Here is a 15,499-nt window from a genome sequence, read left to right on the forward strand (position 1 = left end):
TATTTAATAAATTGGTTACATGCATTATTTATTGAATAAATAAGTTGTAAGCCTGAATTTGTGTTTTCGAGATTTGGTCACTGGCATATTAGTCTTCATCACAACTGGCAAAAAAAAGGTTCAAATTGTCCTACTTCCATATTCAGTATTTTTTTTTAATGCTATCCACGCACTATTTAGCTTCTAATGAGCTAGAAATTGTGTTTTTAAAAGCAGTGGTACCCAGAAACAATTTTAATAAACCGCACATTCGCTTTAAATCTGTCCACGATAGAACTATTTCAAATGAGTTTTAAAAAAACAACAAGAATTTTTTAGGTTTTAGTCTTGAGCACTATTTTAAACAAGCCTCATTGCCGTTTTCCCTTGTGGGTTATTAAACACATCTGTTCAACCCTATTCATATCCGGTAAAACGCACACTTTGCTGCCCTGTCACACTGACGATCTTTGGTGAGTCTGCTTTCCGCCGGGGGAGGGGAGGAGAGGAGGGAGGAGGGAGACGGAAGTGGGTAAGAGTGAAGCCTCTCGCGCTGTAAATCCCTCTCTGGGTTCCTTCATCATCACTTACAGCAGCAGCAGCAGCTGCAGCCCCGCCTCGCGACGTGAACCGCTGGCTTGGTTCACATCCAACACAAACGCACATCTGGCTGTCACTGAACGCTGCCGCCCGCCGCCGCTCCGTCCGGCGCCGCGGTAATGCTCACGTTCACACCGGGCGCTAAGAAGTGGATTTTAACCGGAGGGGCGCGATGTCTGAGGTGCGAAAATTCACAAAGAGGTTAAGCAAACCCGGGACGGCCGCGGAAGTCAGGCAGAGCGTGTCGGAGGCTGTGAGGAGCACCGTGGACCTCGAGGTGAGCTTGAGCCGTCAATGCGGTCCCGTGGACCGACTGCGGTCATTTTCGCTCACGGGGATAACTGAACTGACCGCGTTGGCCTGATAACTCCCTTCTTCTCTGTCCTATCGCGGGGATAATACACCTTTGTTTTCTTCTTCCTCTTTCTATGCCGCTGCTGTTCTTTCAATTGTGTTTTTTTTTATTCTCTTCCCCCCTCCAAAACCCCCCGTTTTCAGTCCCTGTCTGTCCTCGTGCCGCCGGTCTCTACCGGTGGAGCCGCCGTGGACCTCTGCTATGTCTCTGAATGCACGGCGCCGTTGGCTCTGCTGCATCCTCTGTAATGTTCAAAGACCGGTCACCACGGGAGCAATTGCGTGCTGTGAAGTCGAGCTCCCGTGTGTCTGCTTGCTTTTCCGATAGCCGGCATCACACCGTAGTGTGACATTGTCCACGGGCACGCATGCTTTTTCAGTCTTGTGCGGCTCCTTTTGTGTGCTGGCGGATGGGGAGCAGTGCCAGTTGGACAGCTGCAGCATGGCTTCCCTGTCTTTGCCTTGGATCAGTGTGTGTGTGTGTGTGTGTGTGTGTGTGTGTGTGTGCGCGCCTCTTTATATTTCCTGTAAAAATTGCCACATAGTGCAAAAAAAAAAAAAAAAAAAAAAAAAAAAAGGGCAGTCATGTCCATTGTCTTCATAACTGATGTATATTGATAATAATGAATGTGCAAAGCAAAAGCGTTTTGAGTGAGTGGCAGTGCTGGGGGGCTCAGAGTGGCAGTGCTGGGGGGCTCAGAGTGGCAGTGCTGGGGGGCTCAGAGTGGCTCAACAGACTGCAATAATGAGAGGGATTAGGCGCAGTGGCTTGGGATGAATAGCATTTAGGATCGTGTTAATACAGCATTGGTGTGTGGAATGATTTTGATGTCACTAAATCCATGGCGCGACATTTGTCTTGAAACTCGGCCACAGTGATTTCAGTGCATATCGTCGCTCGCCTAATGACATCTTGTTTTCTTTTGGTTGTAACTGAAGCCATCTGGCAAGTCATCCACTTTTTCATGATGTGACGGTGACAAACCGCAGCCTGAACGCCGCGCGACGGTCACACATCTCCGGCCGTTTAGAGAGGTGCTCCGGATGAGTTTATTCAAGAGGAAAACTCTTGTTCCCCTCGGGATTAGTTCATAGTCTTATGATGATCGTCTCGAGGAGTATTACGCAAAGCGTAATAATCTCGTGGTAGGGTTTGGATTCCCGCAACAGAGGTGGGAGTGTTGTGTGTCCACTCGTAGCTACGTCTGATGTGTGCGTGTTTTTCTGCTCTGGATAAGTTCATGTTTGGCTGCTGCCCTTTTCACGGAGTAAATGGCGGGCTTGCTCACTGAGAACAAATGCTGTTTTGTGGAGGGTGCACGGCCTGTGCTCCTCTCACATGGGGATTCCCTCAGGCATGCCGTGACCAGCTTCCTCTGTGACCGAGGCTGTGGGCTCATTCTTGACTTCACCATCTCTGTAAAGTCCGTCCGGTTGGAAGAAGGGTTCGCTTCCACGCTCTGCAGAAGAAGAAGAAGGAGGAGAAGGAGGAGGAGAAGGAGGAGGAGAAAAAGAAGAAGGAGGAGGAGGAGGAGGAAGGGGGAGGAGGAGGAGGAGAAGAAAGAGAAGGAGGAGGAGGAGAAGGAGAAGAAGAAGGAGGAGGAGGAAAAGAAGAAGAAGGAGGAAGGGGGGAGGAGGAGGAGAAGAAGAAGAAGGAGGAGGAGGAGCGGGGGGAGGAGGAGGAGAAGAAGAAGAAAAAGAAGGAGGAGGAAGAGGAGGAAGGGGGGAGGAGGAGAAGAAGAAGAAGAAAGAGGAGGAGGAAAGGGGGAGGAGGAGGAGGAGAAGAAGAAGAAGAAGAAAAAGAAGGAGGAAGGGAGGAGGAGAAGGAGGAGGAGAAGAAGGAGGAGGAGGAAAAGAAAAAGAAGGAGGAAGAGGAGGAAGGGGGAGGAGGAGGAGGAGAAGAAGAAGGAGAAGAAGGAGGAGGAGGAAAAGAAAAAGAAGGAGGAAGAGGAGGAAGGGGGAGGAGGAGGAGGAGAAGAAGAAGGAGAAGGAGGAAGGGAGGAGGAGAAGGAGGAGGAGAAGAAGAAGGAGGAGGAGGAGGAGGAGAAGAAGAAGAAGGAGGAGGAGGAAAAGAAAAAGAAGGAGGAGGAGGAGCGGGGGAGGAGGAGGAGGAGAAGAAGAAGGAAGAAGAAGAAGAAGAAGAAGGAGGAGGAGGAGGAAAGAAGAAGGAGGAGGAGGAGAAAAATAAAAAGAAGAAGAAGGAGGAGAAGAAGAAAGAGAAGGAGGAGGAGGAGAAAAAGAAGGAGGAGGAGGAGGAGAAGGAGGAGAAGAAGAAGAATCCAGTCTTGCCCGTTTCCAAGCAGAAAGTCAAATCAAACTTAGACTAAAAGGAAACAGCAGAGAAGAACGCGCGTGACTTTTTGTTTTTGTTCCCTCAAACCATTCAGGCAATTAATTCCTTGACAACTATTAAGTTGATTTATGAGAATTCCCATCAGCTGATGACTGGGTTTTCTGGAGTTCTTGAGAAATGCACTGCTGCATTTGTGTTTCGCGGTCTGTCACATAAACTTGTCATGGAACATGTGGACAGTAACGAAGTACTTGGTTCTTAAATCAGTAGAACCCCTGACATATAGACGTCTGACGTCATGTGGGGTACCACCTCCTCTTGTGTCTCTGGTGTTTAGTCAGGGTTATGTCTCTGTACATAACAGAACAGAGACTTGATTCTAGTTTAAACATACTTTAAATGTTGCTGTTTGCTCTCAGGTGTCCGATGGAAAACCGTTACAGAGCCGGACTGATGCATCGACCAGCTGATTTTATCGGCCCGTCACGCACTTATCAATATCATATGTTGGCAGATACGAAAGAATTTGTTTTTTATTTTTTTTTTATATTTTTTTAATAGGGATTTATAAGCATTCAATTTGCAGTAAAGTTTATTGTTTCAGTGTGGACAAATAAATATCCTGCCTCCATTACAACACACGTCTTAAAAGGGTTTGATAGCCATATTTTAGGGATCAGCAAAAAGTGTGTGTGTGTGTGTGTTTTTGTACACACGAAGAAAAGGATTATCGGCCAACACATTAATAATTGAACTTTTCTGGCACCAAAATCCGTCTCTGCTCACCAGCCAATGCTGACTTGCATTGATTTTGCGCAAACATTTGAATATTATGAATATGTAACTCTTTCGCACGAAAACGTCCAAAAACCCCGTGTTCTATATTTTGCCGAGCTGCGTACTTGCGTTACCCCAAATATTCCCAACAACGTTTAAATCGGGTCCGTCGCCACGCCAACGGCACCCCATCCTTCGTCGCCTCCTCCGCCGGAGCTGTTAACCGCCCCGGCGGGCCGGCGAACCGCAGCAAATCTCCCATTTCCTTTCCGCGGCGCGGATCGGCGCTCCTAATTCTCCGAGTGAATAAATGCCATTTATTACTACGCGTGGCGTTATCGGCGAAGGAGGCAGGAGAGCTGGCCGCAACGCGAGAACCCGCTGGGAGGGCAACCGCAGGGCAGCGGGAGAAATGAGCCGTCGCTAAATGCCAAGATAAAAGATCCAATCTCATCGGCAGCGGCAACCGTTCACCCGCATAGTCCCAGCGCGGCTTCATCACGTCGTCAAACTCCCATTTTTGTTCCAACGGAGGAAAAACAAAAACAAAAAACCCAAGCGGCAGAAACGATGTACCGTTTGTTGAATTGAGAAAAGCAGCAGGATAATCAAATTAAGGAAACTGTAATTGCTTGCGAGGAGTTTCTCTACGAGGGCGAAGGAGGGAGAAACTTGAAAGATGGAGGGAAAGCAGCAGACGTGCCGACCTGTCAGACACGGCTGATAAACATGATTGATTGACTGCTGCGGCGGACGGTGAAGTGGAGCCTCCTTGACGTCAACAGTTCCACTCGTGCTCTTGCTGCCGCTGCGTGTCACAATATGTGCTGTGAAAAAGCAAATCTGATTCATTTCGGTAACCGTGAAGAAAAAACAAAAGAGTCCTGTAGTGCTGTCAAGATTAGCACCATGTAATCAGTGAGACGTGTTATATTATTTCATTTTTTAGTACAAAGTCCTGACAGGGACCGGAAGACAAAAGCAGATGACGTCAGGTCAGTCAAGTCTAAAGCGGCGTATAGTTCCTTTGGTGTGTAATGAAATGTTCAAAATCACCAGCGGTGCGACCGGCTCGCTCTTTTAACTCGCTTTGAGTTTGACGCGGCGCGCTAAGAAGAAGGAGGCTTCTGTTTATCCCCGGTGGTTGCGATGACGGCTAATTTGAACCGTTTGAACGATGATGAAACGATGAAACTTCAAATTTAACAGCAAATCCAAAGAAACGGAAACAACGTGACGCCGGCGAGACGGATCTCGGCTGCAGTGGCTGCTCATCACCAGAGGGGTCACCAAAGAGAAAACAAATCGGAAATCTTTCTAAGTTTGTTGCTTTAAATCCAAACCTTTTGTTTTCCCCTCTGTTTTTGTGTTGTTGTTGTTGTTGTTGACACTGCTAAATATAAATGCTGCCTATTTATGGAGGTGGAGGAGGGTCAGACACTGGCCAAGGTGTTTTTCTCGTTTTAACGGCAAGTTAGCGGGGTTTTTTTTTTTCCTCCGGGGATACGCAGGTTTCATTGGACGACAACACGATGTGTAATTTGCTTCAAATCTGATATTTACTGTAAATCCTGCACATATCCGTACTGTTTATATAAAGACGAGAGTGCGGCAGGGAGCTGTGTGTTTTATTTTATTTTTTGGTATTTTTTTGGGGGGGGGGGGATCAGAGAGTGATAGAAGGATAAAAGAGGCCTGCTTTGGCTCCTGTTCTCACTCAGATGAGCCGCTGTGTGTCTGTGCAGCTCATTTCCACACAGATTGGAGCATTTAGTCGGGGTCAGCTGCGGGACAGCGAGGCCGTTTTGTGCTGTATGCGACTTGCATGCCAGCGTGTGTGTGTGTGTGTGTGTGTGTGTGTGTGTGTGTGTGTGTGTGTGTAAAGTGTGTGTAAAGTGTGAGCTTCCCGAGCCGGCGTGATTGGAGCGACTCGGCCGTTTTGGAGTGGCGAGTGAGGCACATATTTTGAGACATCTGGGAACGCAAAATTTGCGAAAGAAAAAGTCCTCGTCGTCGTCTTCGTCGTCGTCTGGAGGGCCGACTGGCGGTTTGGTACTCGGTGACCGGCGCTGTGAGCGTTCGTTCTTCTCCAGCCAGACTGATGGCGGAGGAACGAAAGTGTGAGACGCAACTGAGATGGGAAAGTGACTTTGATGGCTGTCACTACATAACCACACCCTGGCGTTGGGTCACATCCTCGCGGTGGTTCTGGGCGTCTTTGCCGTGTCTCAATCCGCGATACTGTGGACTTGCGATTCTTTCAGCTTCTTTCTTTTGTGAAAGCAGAACTTGCTCTCATTCGTCCCCCCCCTGCCCCCCTCTCCCCTCCCTCCGCTTCCTCTCCCCCTTCTCTCTCTCTCTCTCTCTCCCCCCCCTGTAACGTGGGGCGCTGCGTGCTCCGACTCGTTGCACATGACAGGAAGCAGAGCCGCTGCGTCGGGTGCAGTAGGCGGGCACAGATATGTGTAATGGCTTCGACAGACTCGTAGGTGTTGTGTTTTTGCCGCTGGTTTGTCCAATGAGCTGCGGGTCTGTGTTTGGAGAAAAAAAAAAAAAAAAAGGATACAGCGGCGATGCCACATTGTGCAGAGAAATCGGAAAAATACTCCAAATTCACATTTCACAAAGTGCCATCGGGGTCTGGAAGTTTTTATTTAGATTAGCGGTTCGAAAAAAAAAAGCGAGACGGAGGGTTTATGCGGACAGCCGAGAAAGTCGGGGTCTGGTGGAAAAATCTGCGGAGAACATGTTCACGAAACCAGCTTATTTCACCGGCCAAATTACGGGTTGGAGAACTTTGAAAGGGAGGACTTTCTGTTCTTTACTGGGTTGTGCACAGATACCAGCATATTCAAGGAAACGACTTTAACCCCTCAAACATAACTGAACTCATCCCATGCAGCCAAACATTGTTCAAATCCACAGAACTTGGTTTGGGCTGACATTTGATGGAATGGGCATGAAGTGATGCGCACGATGACTTGCATATATATATATATATATATATATATATATATATATATATTCGGTCAGACTCGTACTCCTCGTGAATACTCTACATAATGCTGTTATTGTGGAATACAATATTATTATTGTATTTATTTTCAGCCTTAAATCTTCTTAAAGTCTCTGAACTTGGTTGCAAATATGTTCTCCCCCCCCCTCCAAATCAAGCAGATTTAGAAAATATGTTCTTGGGGGAGGGGTGGGGGGGCAAATCCTGTAAAGCTGGATATTTCCAAAGACCTCAACCTATACAAGAGGTTTGAATTACATATGCAAACATTGCTAATGATAGTTTTAAAGTAGGGGGAAGCAGCAGCAGCAGTCAAACTACTGCCTCTGGTTTTCTCACTCTGCCCACTCGTCCGGCGGTGCAACAGCAAAACACAAAGCTCCACATCTCAGCTGCACGACACATGAATGGAAACACCACGCAGCACAAGGTGGAAAATCACTCACTCCTTCTCTTCCAGCTGTGGAGAGAGAGAGAGAGAGAGAGAGAGAGGGAGCGGTCAATCTGTCTCTGCTTGTTCACTCAGCAGCGTGTCATCTACCCACCATGCATCAGACTCTGGGGCAGTGACCCACTCGTGTGGCACAGAAGCCGATCAAATCCATACAGTCCGATTTCCTCCCGCTCGAGCCCAAACGGCTTCGGTGTCGCTCCGCCGAGGCTTATTGGCTAAGCTATTCATCCCCATTTCCTCTGCTCAGCTCGAGCTTACAGAGGCACTTTCTTGGAATTAATTTAGAATCTTCCCAAGTGGGTTTAAGGTTCACACTCGCGATCGCATCTTGACCTAGTTGTGGAAGGGTCGGTTTTAAGCCCGCAGGGCTCTTTTAAGACATAATGGGGGAGGCCGATTTCATATCACCCACTTCTCTATGAAACTCAAAGCAGGAAGTTATGATGTTTAGCCGTTTCAGATTTTACATTCGTCTCTGCCAGGCTTTATTTATTTTTTCAAAGTTACATCATTTAACTTCAGTGAATTATTATTATTATTATTATTTTTCATTTTTGCTTTTGCTCATGAATTTATTGTCAGTTTCTTTCCTTTTTTTGGGTTTTTTTTGTTTGTTTTTTTCCACCCACCCATAACTCTCCGAGCCGCCGTTTCTCAGCACCTCTGAACTTTGCGGTCTGAACTCTGATCTCCTGTGGCTCTGCTCTCACATGTTTGGCGAACACTTGTTGAATGCTTTGAAATAGCGGAAGTGCGCGGAGCTTGCCAGAGCCGCAGTAAAGAGAAAAAAAAAAAAACAAAAATCTGAACGTGAGCAAAGGAAATCTTTTGTTTCGCTGAAATGACGCGTGTTTGAACGCTTTCCATCTTCTTCCTCTCAGGAGCAGCCGAAGATCATCGAACCGCTCGACTACGAGACTGTGGTGTTTCAGAGGAAGGCCCAGATCCACAGTGACCCCCACCGGGACCTGCTGCTCTGCCCCGTTGATGATGTCTCGGTGAGTCCCATCATCTGACCGCTGTATTTTTGAGCACATATCATAATTTTTTATATTGCAACAATATTGTAGGAACACCTGTAATTACATTTTGGATACATAATCATCAGTAAATGTGCATATAATGGCTGTGTGAAGGCAAATTGTAGAACTGCAGGAACACTCTAATAAGTTCAGAAAGTTGCATCACTTTACTGTAATGTGGCCTTTAAAACCACTTATGTCACATCACAATATCATTTTTTTGATCATTGAAGAAAATACCTAGTCTCATATGGGAATATTGACAGAGTATTGATATATTGCCCAGTCCTAATTTTACAGTTATGATAACATTGTGCCAGAAAATGAAGGAGTGAGACAAAGGAAGACCCACGTTGTCTGTAATATACTTTCTTTTAAATAAAGTTTGAAATTATTAACATCAAAATCAACCTTCTGTGTGTAAAACAATGATTTTTTTTTGGTTTTTTTTTCCCATCGTAAACCTGAAAAAAACATCTTATTTGGACTCGTACTAAATGAGCGGATCCACATTCATTCCTTAAGCTGTCTCCTGTGACCACAACCTTTAGTTTGTACGTGCGATACAAATGCCGAGATCTCCGCAGTAAACCGCCAGGTCAGCGGCTTCTTTCCGTCTGAGTCAAACGGGAACAAATAGCTGCAAAATATCCCTTTGTCAAGAAGGTTTTCCCATCATTAATCACTGCTCATCCGCAGCACACCGGGCTCAGTTATTTATGGGTCAGTCCGGGGGCCTGACCCATCAAACGCAACCCAGCCAGGTAGCTCCGCTCTGGATTTATTGGCGCTGCTTCAGACACATGTGGTTCTGTTTAGTGGCTTCGCGTCTACGTTTGTTTTCTCCGTCCTGAGAGAATTTGTTGACACTCGTCTGTTTTCTCTCAGACTCCCTCTGTCTGTTTCCTATTCCCTTTCTCTGTCCTCGTGTTTTCTGCTGTGCTACCATTTGATGAGATCGATAAAGACCCGTCATTATCAAACAGTCCATGTGCACGGGCTCATCACGTGTCTCACTTTTTTGGGTCTCGCTGTGTTTGCATTCGTGCAGGAATCTCAGATCTCCCGGCAGAGGAGGACTGTTGTTCCCTCGGTGCCCCAGAATGCCGAGCGGGAGGCCAGGAGTCTGTTCGCCAAGGAGGTACAGGAACCCAGCAGACCCATGTGGACGACTTATAACAACGACATCTTGCGCTTTCTAAAAGGAGATTTGAAGTATAAAAATTGAACTAATGCATTCGTAGATGACATAGTACTTCCTCTTACTGATAACAGCCTGCTCTACGAAAAGCAGAACGTTTTAAAGTCTAAATTCATCTTTTAACAAACACAAAAGAGGATTTCTTGATGATTTCACACCAGCCTTCATGATTTTGAGCCTAACGTGTTCACTTGAAGCTCATAAAGAAACACAGTATTCTCAGTCCAGCAGTAAACACATGCTGTAGTGGTGCAACGCTGCATTAGCAGAGAAAAAACGAACATTTCTGGCATGATGTGGAGGTACTCTGCTGCTCCACCGGCCTCTAAATCCGTGTTCATCAGCCAGCTCTCATGACTGCGACATAGCATGGAAACAACTGTCGGAGGGATTGTTATAACAGACCCAGGCACACTCAGCATTTACCGAACAAAGATCCATTCAGTGAGAGTTTCTACTCGCAGCTCCGCGCTGAATAACAAAGTAATGCGAGTAATGAAAACCATCTCGAGTAACACCAAATAGAAGTCGCAGCCAGGGTGAAGATTTCTTCTCCTACTTTGCAGACTTATTTTCAGTTCATAAATATATAAGCAGAAATTTTCTCCCCAAATTAGGGAACTGGCTGCTCTGTCGTCAGTCAATGGCAAGAACTGTGTGCATGGCTACTTCTCTTTCTTGGCGCGGCATGAAGGTGTAATCCAGCTCTCTGTGTTGACCTGTTTGGCAGTGCATCAAGATGTACAACACCGACTGGCATGTAATCAACTACAAGTACGAGGCTTACTCTGGTGACTTCCGCATGTTGCCAAGGTAAGGACCATGAGGAGAAACAAGAAATGAAAACTGTAGATTGGATATGTGGGGGGGGGATGTTGAGGGTCGGGCTTAGAGTTTGTCTGCTCTGTACTGCCAAGTGTGTAACATGTTCAAGGGATTTACTCTGTTGTCGTTAAATCGGCTGGACGACGACCTACAGCAAATTACTGTATGTTAATACTTCTGCAGCAGAGAGGACATGTTTCGCTACACAACAGGTGCAGCCCAGATGTTGTGAGTTCATAGTTTATTGTGATGAAGCTTATACCTAGGGAATGTTTTGTTTTTGTATCGCTGCAACCAACAACTGGAGAAACATTCTGTGTAATAACATTCAACAAATATCATAATTTCAGAAAAAACTGATGCAAAAACTGCCAGTTTGCTGCAGTGATTTGTTGAATGTTTTAGCAGCAGTACAGAGTCCAAGAAACCAGATATTAAAGTGACATAGTTGACCTCCAGTAAAAGGTCATCCATGTCAAGTACAGTGGGGGGGGGGGCAGGTTTATTTATTGACCCTCTTTCTCTGTTCTTTTTAAAGCAAAGGCCTGAAGACAGACAAGCTGCCTGCTCACGTGTTCGAGGTCGATGAGGACGCCAAAGACGAGGTGAGCAGAGGAAGCCGAGCGTCGGTAGATCGCACACATTGCTCAGCGCAGTGAGGATGAGTGATCCGCTGCTGACTCGGCAGGCCCGTAGTGGACAGATTGCACTTTGTGTGTAAATGCATGGCTTTTAGCGATGTTGTATAATTCTTGTTTATAAATTAAAAATGATTACATTCATTGTTTTGAATCCCGGAGCTACAGGAAACGCTCAATCAACAAGCTGGATTATCCTGAAAACACAAGCAAAGATATTGTGTGTCTGCAGTGGAATTGTGCTGTGAAGAAGAGCCCTGGTGACTGGTCCAACCCGGCCATGTGACCCCTCAGAGACCAAGTGAAACCAGAAGCCTTATATGTTCTATAGATAGCTCTCATCGATCCTCCTCTACCTCCTTTTCCTCCTCGTCCTCCTCCTCCTCCTCTTCCTCCTCCTCTCAGGCCAGATGCAGATAAACTTAGACCAAGAAAAGGGTTTAATTGAAGGAAAATAAATGCTGCTCTGCTGACAGGATGGGAGGGCAGAAAGGAGATGGCTCTATTACGTCCCACGACAGACCGTGCTTCTGTTCCATTAGCTCTGCTTTACCATGTGTGGCTGAGATGAGGCAGGCAGCACCGTTTGTACTGCCCGTACAAATGTTTGCTTTTATATGTCCTTTACGTAACCCTCGACACGGCTGCAACGCCGAATCGGTAATAATGCAGTCAGGGACATTGGGTTACAGGTGACAATACCAACTTCATACTGTATGTGCAGGGTGTAGCCATGCGATTATACGTATGGACATGAGCGAGCGGCAGGAGGACAGCAGCCAATGAGATTATGGGGAGAAGCTGGAGAGGGACGGAGAGGAGGAAGCATGACACGACACACACAGGACAAAACAGCACGTCAGTGTGTTCAGGCTCATCTCAGTTGTACACACACACACACACACTTACACACACAAGAAATCTCCCACACCTCTACACAGCAATAGCCTTTTCACTCCGTGCTATGATATGTGTGTGTCATGTGCCATTAATTAAGTTAATTAGGCTGCTCTGTGCTTTGAATTCCTTCAAGAGGCGGGATGCATTACTCACAGAAAGGTGTGTGTGTGTGTGTGTGTGTGTGTGTGTGTGTGTGTGTGTGTGTGTGTGTGTGTGTGTGTGTGTGTGTGTGTGTGTGTGTGTGTGTGTGTGTGTGTGGACATGTTTCATGGCACTAAATGCTGTAAATGATGACAGGAGCTTTAAGTTGCCCTCACGCACAGCAAATGTTTAATATGCGAGCAGCTTCAACCTGAACGAAGCAGCGTAATGAGGCCCGCCTTGACCGATTCCCCGTTTTTTTGTGTTTGTGTCTGTCAGGACACGGCGTCGCTGTGCTCCCAGAGGGGGGGCATCATGAAGCAGGGCTGGCTTCAGAAAGCCAACATCAACAGTAGTCTGTCTGTCTCCATGAGGGTGAGTCACCACCAGACCTCCTGTGTTTTCTTCGTACAGCATAACAGCAACAAATGAAACAACAGCAACACCGTGCAGGGACCAAACCGCAAGGAGGCAGGAACTGTCGGTCCTCCTGGTGGATAATATGACATCAAAACTACACTATTCCTCCCCATTATAATTAAGAATGTTTACATACGCTTCTGCAGCCACACTAACAGCAGCATTTACTGCACTGGCAATAATTGCTGTGAAAAAAGTGTTATAAATATAAAAACAAACAAGACGCATAAATGATGAATAATAAACGAAGGGAAGGAAATTTAAATCAAATCAACACACACTTAGGCCGCACCAGAAGTGTTTAAAATGCACACGTCCTACTGTATTTCTCCGTTTTTGAGTCCTTACAAGCTGCTAGGTATGAATCTCCCTGACTTGCTCTCTGTTGCTGTGAGTTACAGGTGTTCAAAAGGAGGTTCTTCTACCTCTCTCAGCTCCCTGATGGCTCCTACATCCTCAACTCTTACAAGGATGAGAAGAACTGCAAGGAAACCAAAGGATCCATCTACCTGGACTCCTGCATAGATGTCATTCAGGTACACGCAGCACAGCTGGGGTTTGAAAAGAAAATCACAGAAGCGTCAAAATGCACAGCAGCAGCAGCAATGTTTTCTCAGTTTCACCAACTCTACCATGTTGTTATGTGTAATTAGACTGTCTGTGCACTTCCCTCGTGTGATCACTGTGAATGTTCAGTTCTTGGCGTGAGCTCCCACCCTCGTGAAAGTCGGTGTGTTTTCTAGTCTCGCCACGCTCCGCAGGCTTTTAGCTGCTTTTATTGGACAGATTTACTGCATTCCGTTGAGTCGGGCAGGAAAGTGTAGTTCGAGCAGATTATAAGGGGCTGCTGCTGCTGTTGGTGCTGCTGCTGCTGCTGGCTCATGGCACAGGCTGGTACCTCCCCCAGGTCTGCCCTGACTGAGGAAGCTGCCAGGAAGCTTTCAGCTCGATGAGCGTACGCTCAGATCAGTGGGCAGAGCGAGGGGACTCATCCTGGCAAGTGGGATTAATGTAAAAGCTTGTGTTTTACATGCAAACCAAGTTTTGCACCTGCTTAGTCACGGCTGAAGAACATCGGCTCCCAAGTTGTTTCAGAATTCAATTTAAGATTCTATTGATTACATTTAAATCTCTACATTGTCTGGCTTTGCTGCATATTTCAGATCTTTAAACCTTTATTCTCTACCGAAGCCCCTCAGATCTAGTTTGAAGGCCCACAGTGCAGGCTTGACACAAGAGGGATCATGCTTTTACTGCAGAGAAAACGCTCCTTCAGCATCAGATCCTCAGTCAGTGATACATTTTAAAAAGCTTTTAAAAACTGCTATCGATTGGTATTTTTATGTCCTTGTTATAATTCTTTGTCTAATTGTTCTATACTGTTCCTTTTATATTCTGTTGTATTAACTTATGTTTGACACCTCCCTGACGCTTGTCGTGTTTAATGGCAGTGTAATAACAATAATGTTATCCACTTAACTAACAGACAGAAGCTTTCATAGATAACATATCCTGTAGGAGGATACACAACAAGATTCAGTAAGCACAGTCTGGTTTGAATCCATCAGATGCGATGTGCTAGCAAAAGCTCTATCAAAAGTCTAAGGCGGAATAATGATGTCTTTTTCAGAGCCCTAAAATGCGCCGCAACGGCTTCGAGCTGAAGATGCAAGACCGCTACAGTCACTTCCTGGCTGCAGACAGCGAAGCAGAGATGGAGGAGTGGGTGGTCACGCTGAAACAGGCGCTGCAGAGCAGCACTGAGGCCGGCCAGGACCGCAGGAATGGTGCAGAGTCACTGGACTGTGTCCTGGGTGAGTTACTGGATTTTGGATATACACGTGCCCAGAGCATCTGTCAGGCAACCTAATATTTACAGTCTTACTGATGAGCTTCTATACAGTCATTCACCTATGATGATGATGATGATGATAATAATAATGATGGTAATAATAACACATTTGAAGTAATGGTAGTCAGAGTTAAAGTTTTCTCTTTCCCTGACAGTGGAAGGACTCCAAGACGCCCTTGAATTTAAGGCTACGTTATGGCTTTTTAATTGCTTCCTGATTGCATACTTACACAATACATAGGCTTCACATCACGCGTATAGTTGCTGCCAGTACAGAGACAGAAGAGACCTGCTTCTATATCAGCTGCAAGTTCTTCTAAAAGACGTTCAGACGTGGAGGTTCAAATAAATCAAATCTGAAGATCAGCTGCTGTATTTTAATAGTTAAATGTTAAACTCGTTGCGTTTGCTGAACTGTGGAAGAATGCGAGAAGTTTTATGCAGTTTACGTCTCACCAACATCCGTGGGCCCCTTTTTCTCATATAATATATACATAATACACCCTCTGTGAAACCCAATAAGGTCGGTCACGAATCTTGCACATGCCGACGAGAGACTGGGCGGTTGTCCAGAAAGACGGAAGAGTTTGAGTTCACTCGGTTCATCATCTATTGTGTGTGAGTCAGCAGAATAGTGAAGGTCACCTTTTTTTAATTTGGAAGATATTAGTCTGTCCGTCAGGGAAGACAAACCTGCAGACGGTCACCAAATGGAGCCGCTGGGGAAACGCCGAGAGGGGAGAGCTTTATTGGCCATTCGCGTGCGTTCTGATCACATTTGTTGACGCGTATTGTCTTGTTCAATCAGATGACGACACCACCAGCCAAGGTAAAGGTGAGAGCCTGCTGGAGAGCCTGGGGAGGAACTTACACACCGAACTCATGAAGGTAAGAAGGTTTCATTCTGCTGAGTTTGGAAGATATAATACGTAGAAACATTTCGATTTTAAACAAAAAAGTGAATCTGTTGTAGACATGTTTATTCATGGAATTATTATTTATTTAATGGATTTTTGTTGTTGTTGTT

At 46.1% G+C, this 15,499-nt stretch overlaps 1 protein-coding gene across 4 annotated transcripts in view; it reads left to right on the forward strand.

Annotated features, from left to right (window-relative positions):
- The first annotated feature begins 527 nt into the window (after nt 1–527).
- dock11 (dedicator of cytokinesis 11) overlaps nt 528–15,499 on the forward strand; it is a 58,056-nt gene continuing 43,084 nt past the window's right edge. For all 4 annotated transcript variants that reach the window (XR_011312131.1, XM_069722787.1, XM_069722788.1 and 1 more), the window contains exons 1-9: nt 528–856; nt 8,355–8,471; nt 9,547–9,636; nt 10,427–10,509; nt 11,060–11,126; nt 12,480–12,575; nt 13,022–13,156; nt 14,251–14,434; nt 15,281–15,360. Coding sequence is in view for 3 of the 4 variants with exons in the window: in XM_069722787.1 (XP_069578888.1) it covers nt 752–856; nt 8,355–8,471; nt 9,547–9,636; nt 10,427–10,509; nt 11,060–11,126; nt 12,480–12,575; nt 13,022–13,156; nt 14,251–14,434; nt 15,281–15,360 (957 nt within the window). In the remaining variant the exon portion in view is untranslated. The remainder of the gene's footprint in view (nt 857–8,354; nt 8,472–9,546; nt 9,637–10,426; nt 10,510–11,059; nt 11,127–12,479; nt 12,576–13,021; nt 13,157–14,250; nt 14,435–15,280; nt 15,361–15,499) is intronic.

Source organism: Brachyistius frenatus, unplaced genomic scaffold (assembly GCF_029030835.1).
Source record: "Brachyistius frenatus isolate BFR_SWC_R1_liver_20210118 unplaced genomic scaffold, ASM2903083v1 Contig_305, whole genome shotgun sequence".
Classification (NCBI taxonomy): Eukaryota; Metazoa; Chordata; class Actinopteri; family Embiotocidae; genus Brachyistius; species Brachyistius frenatus.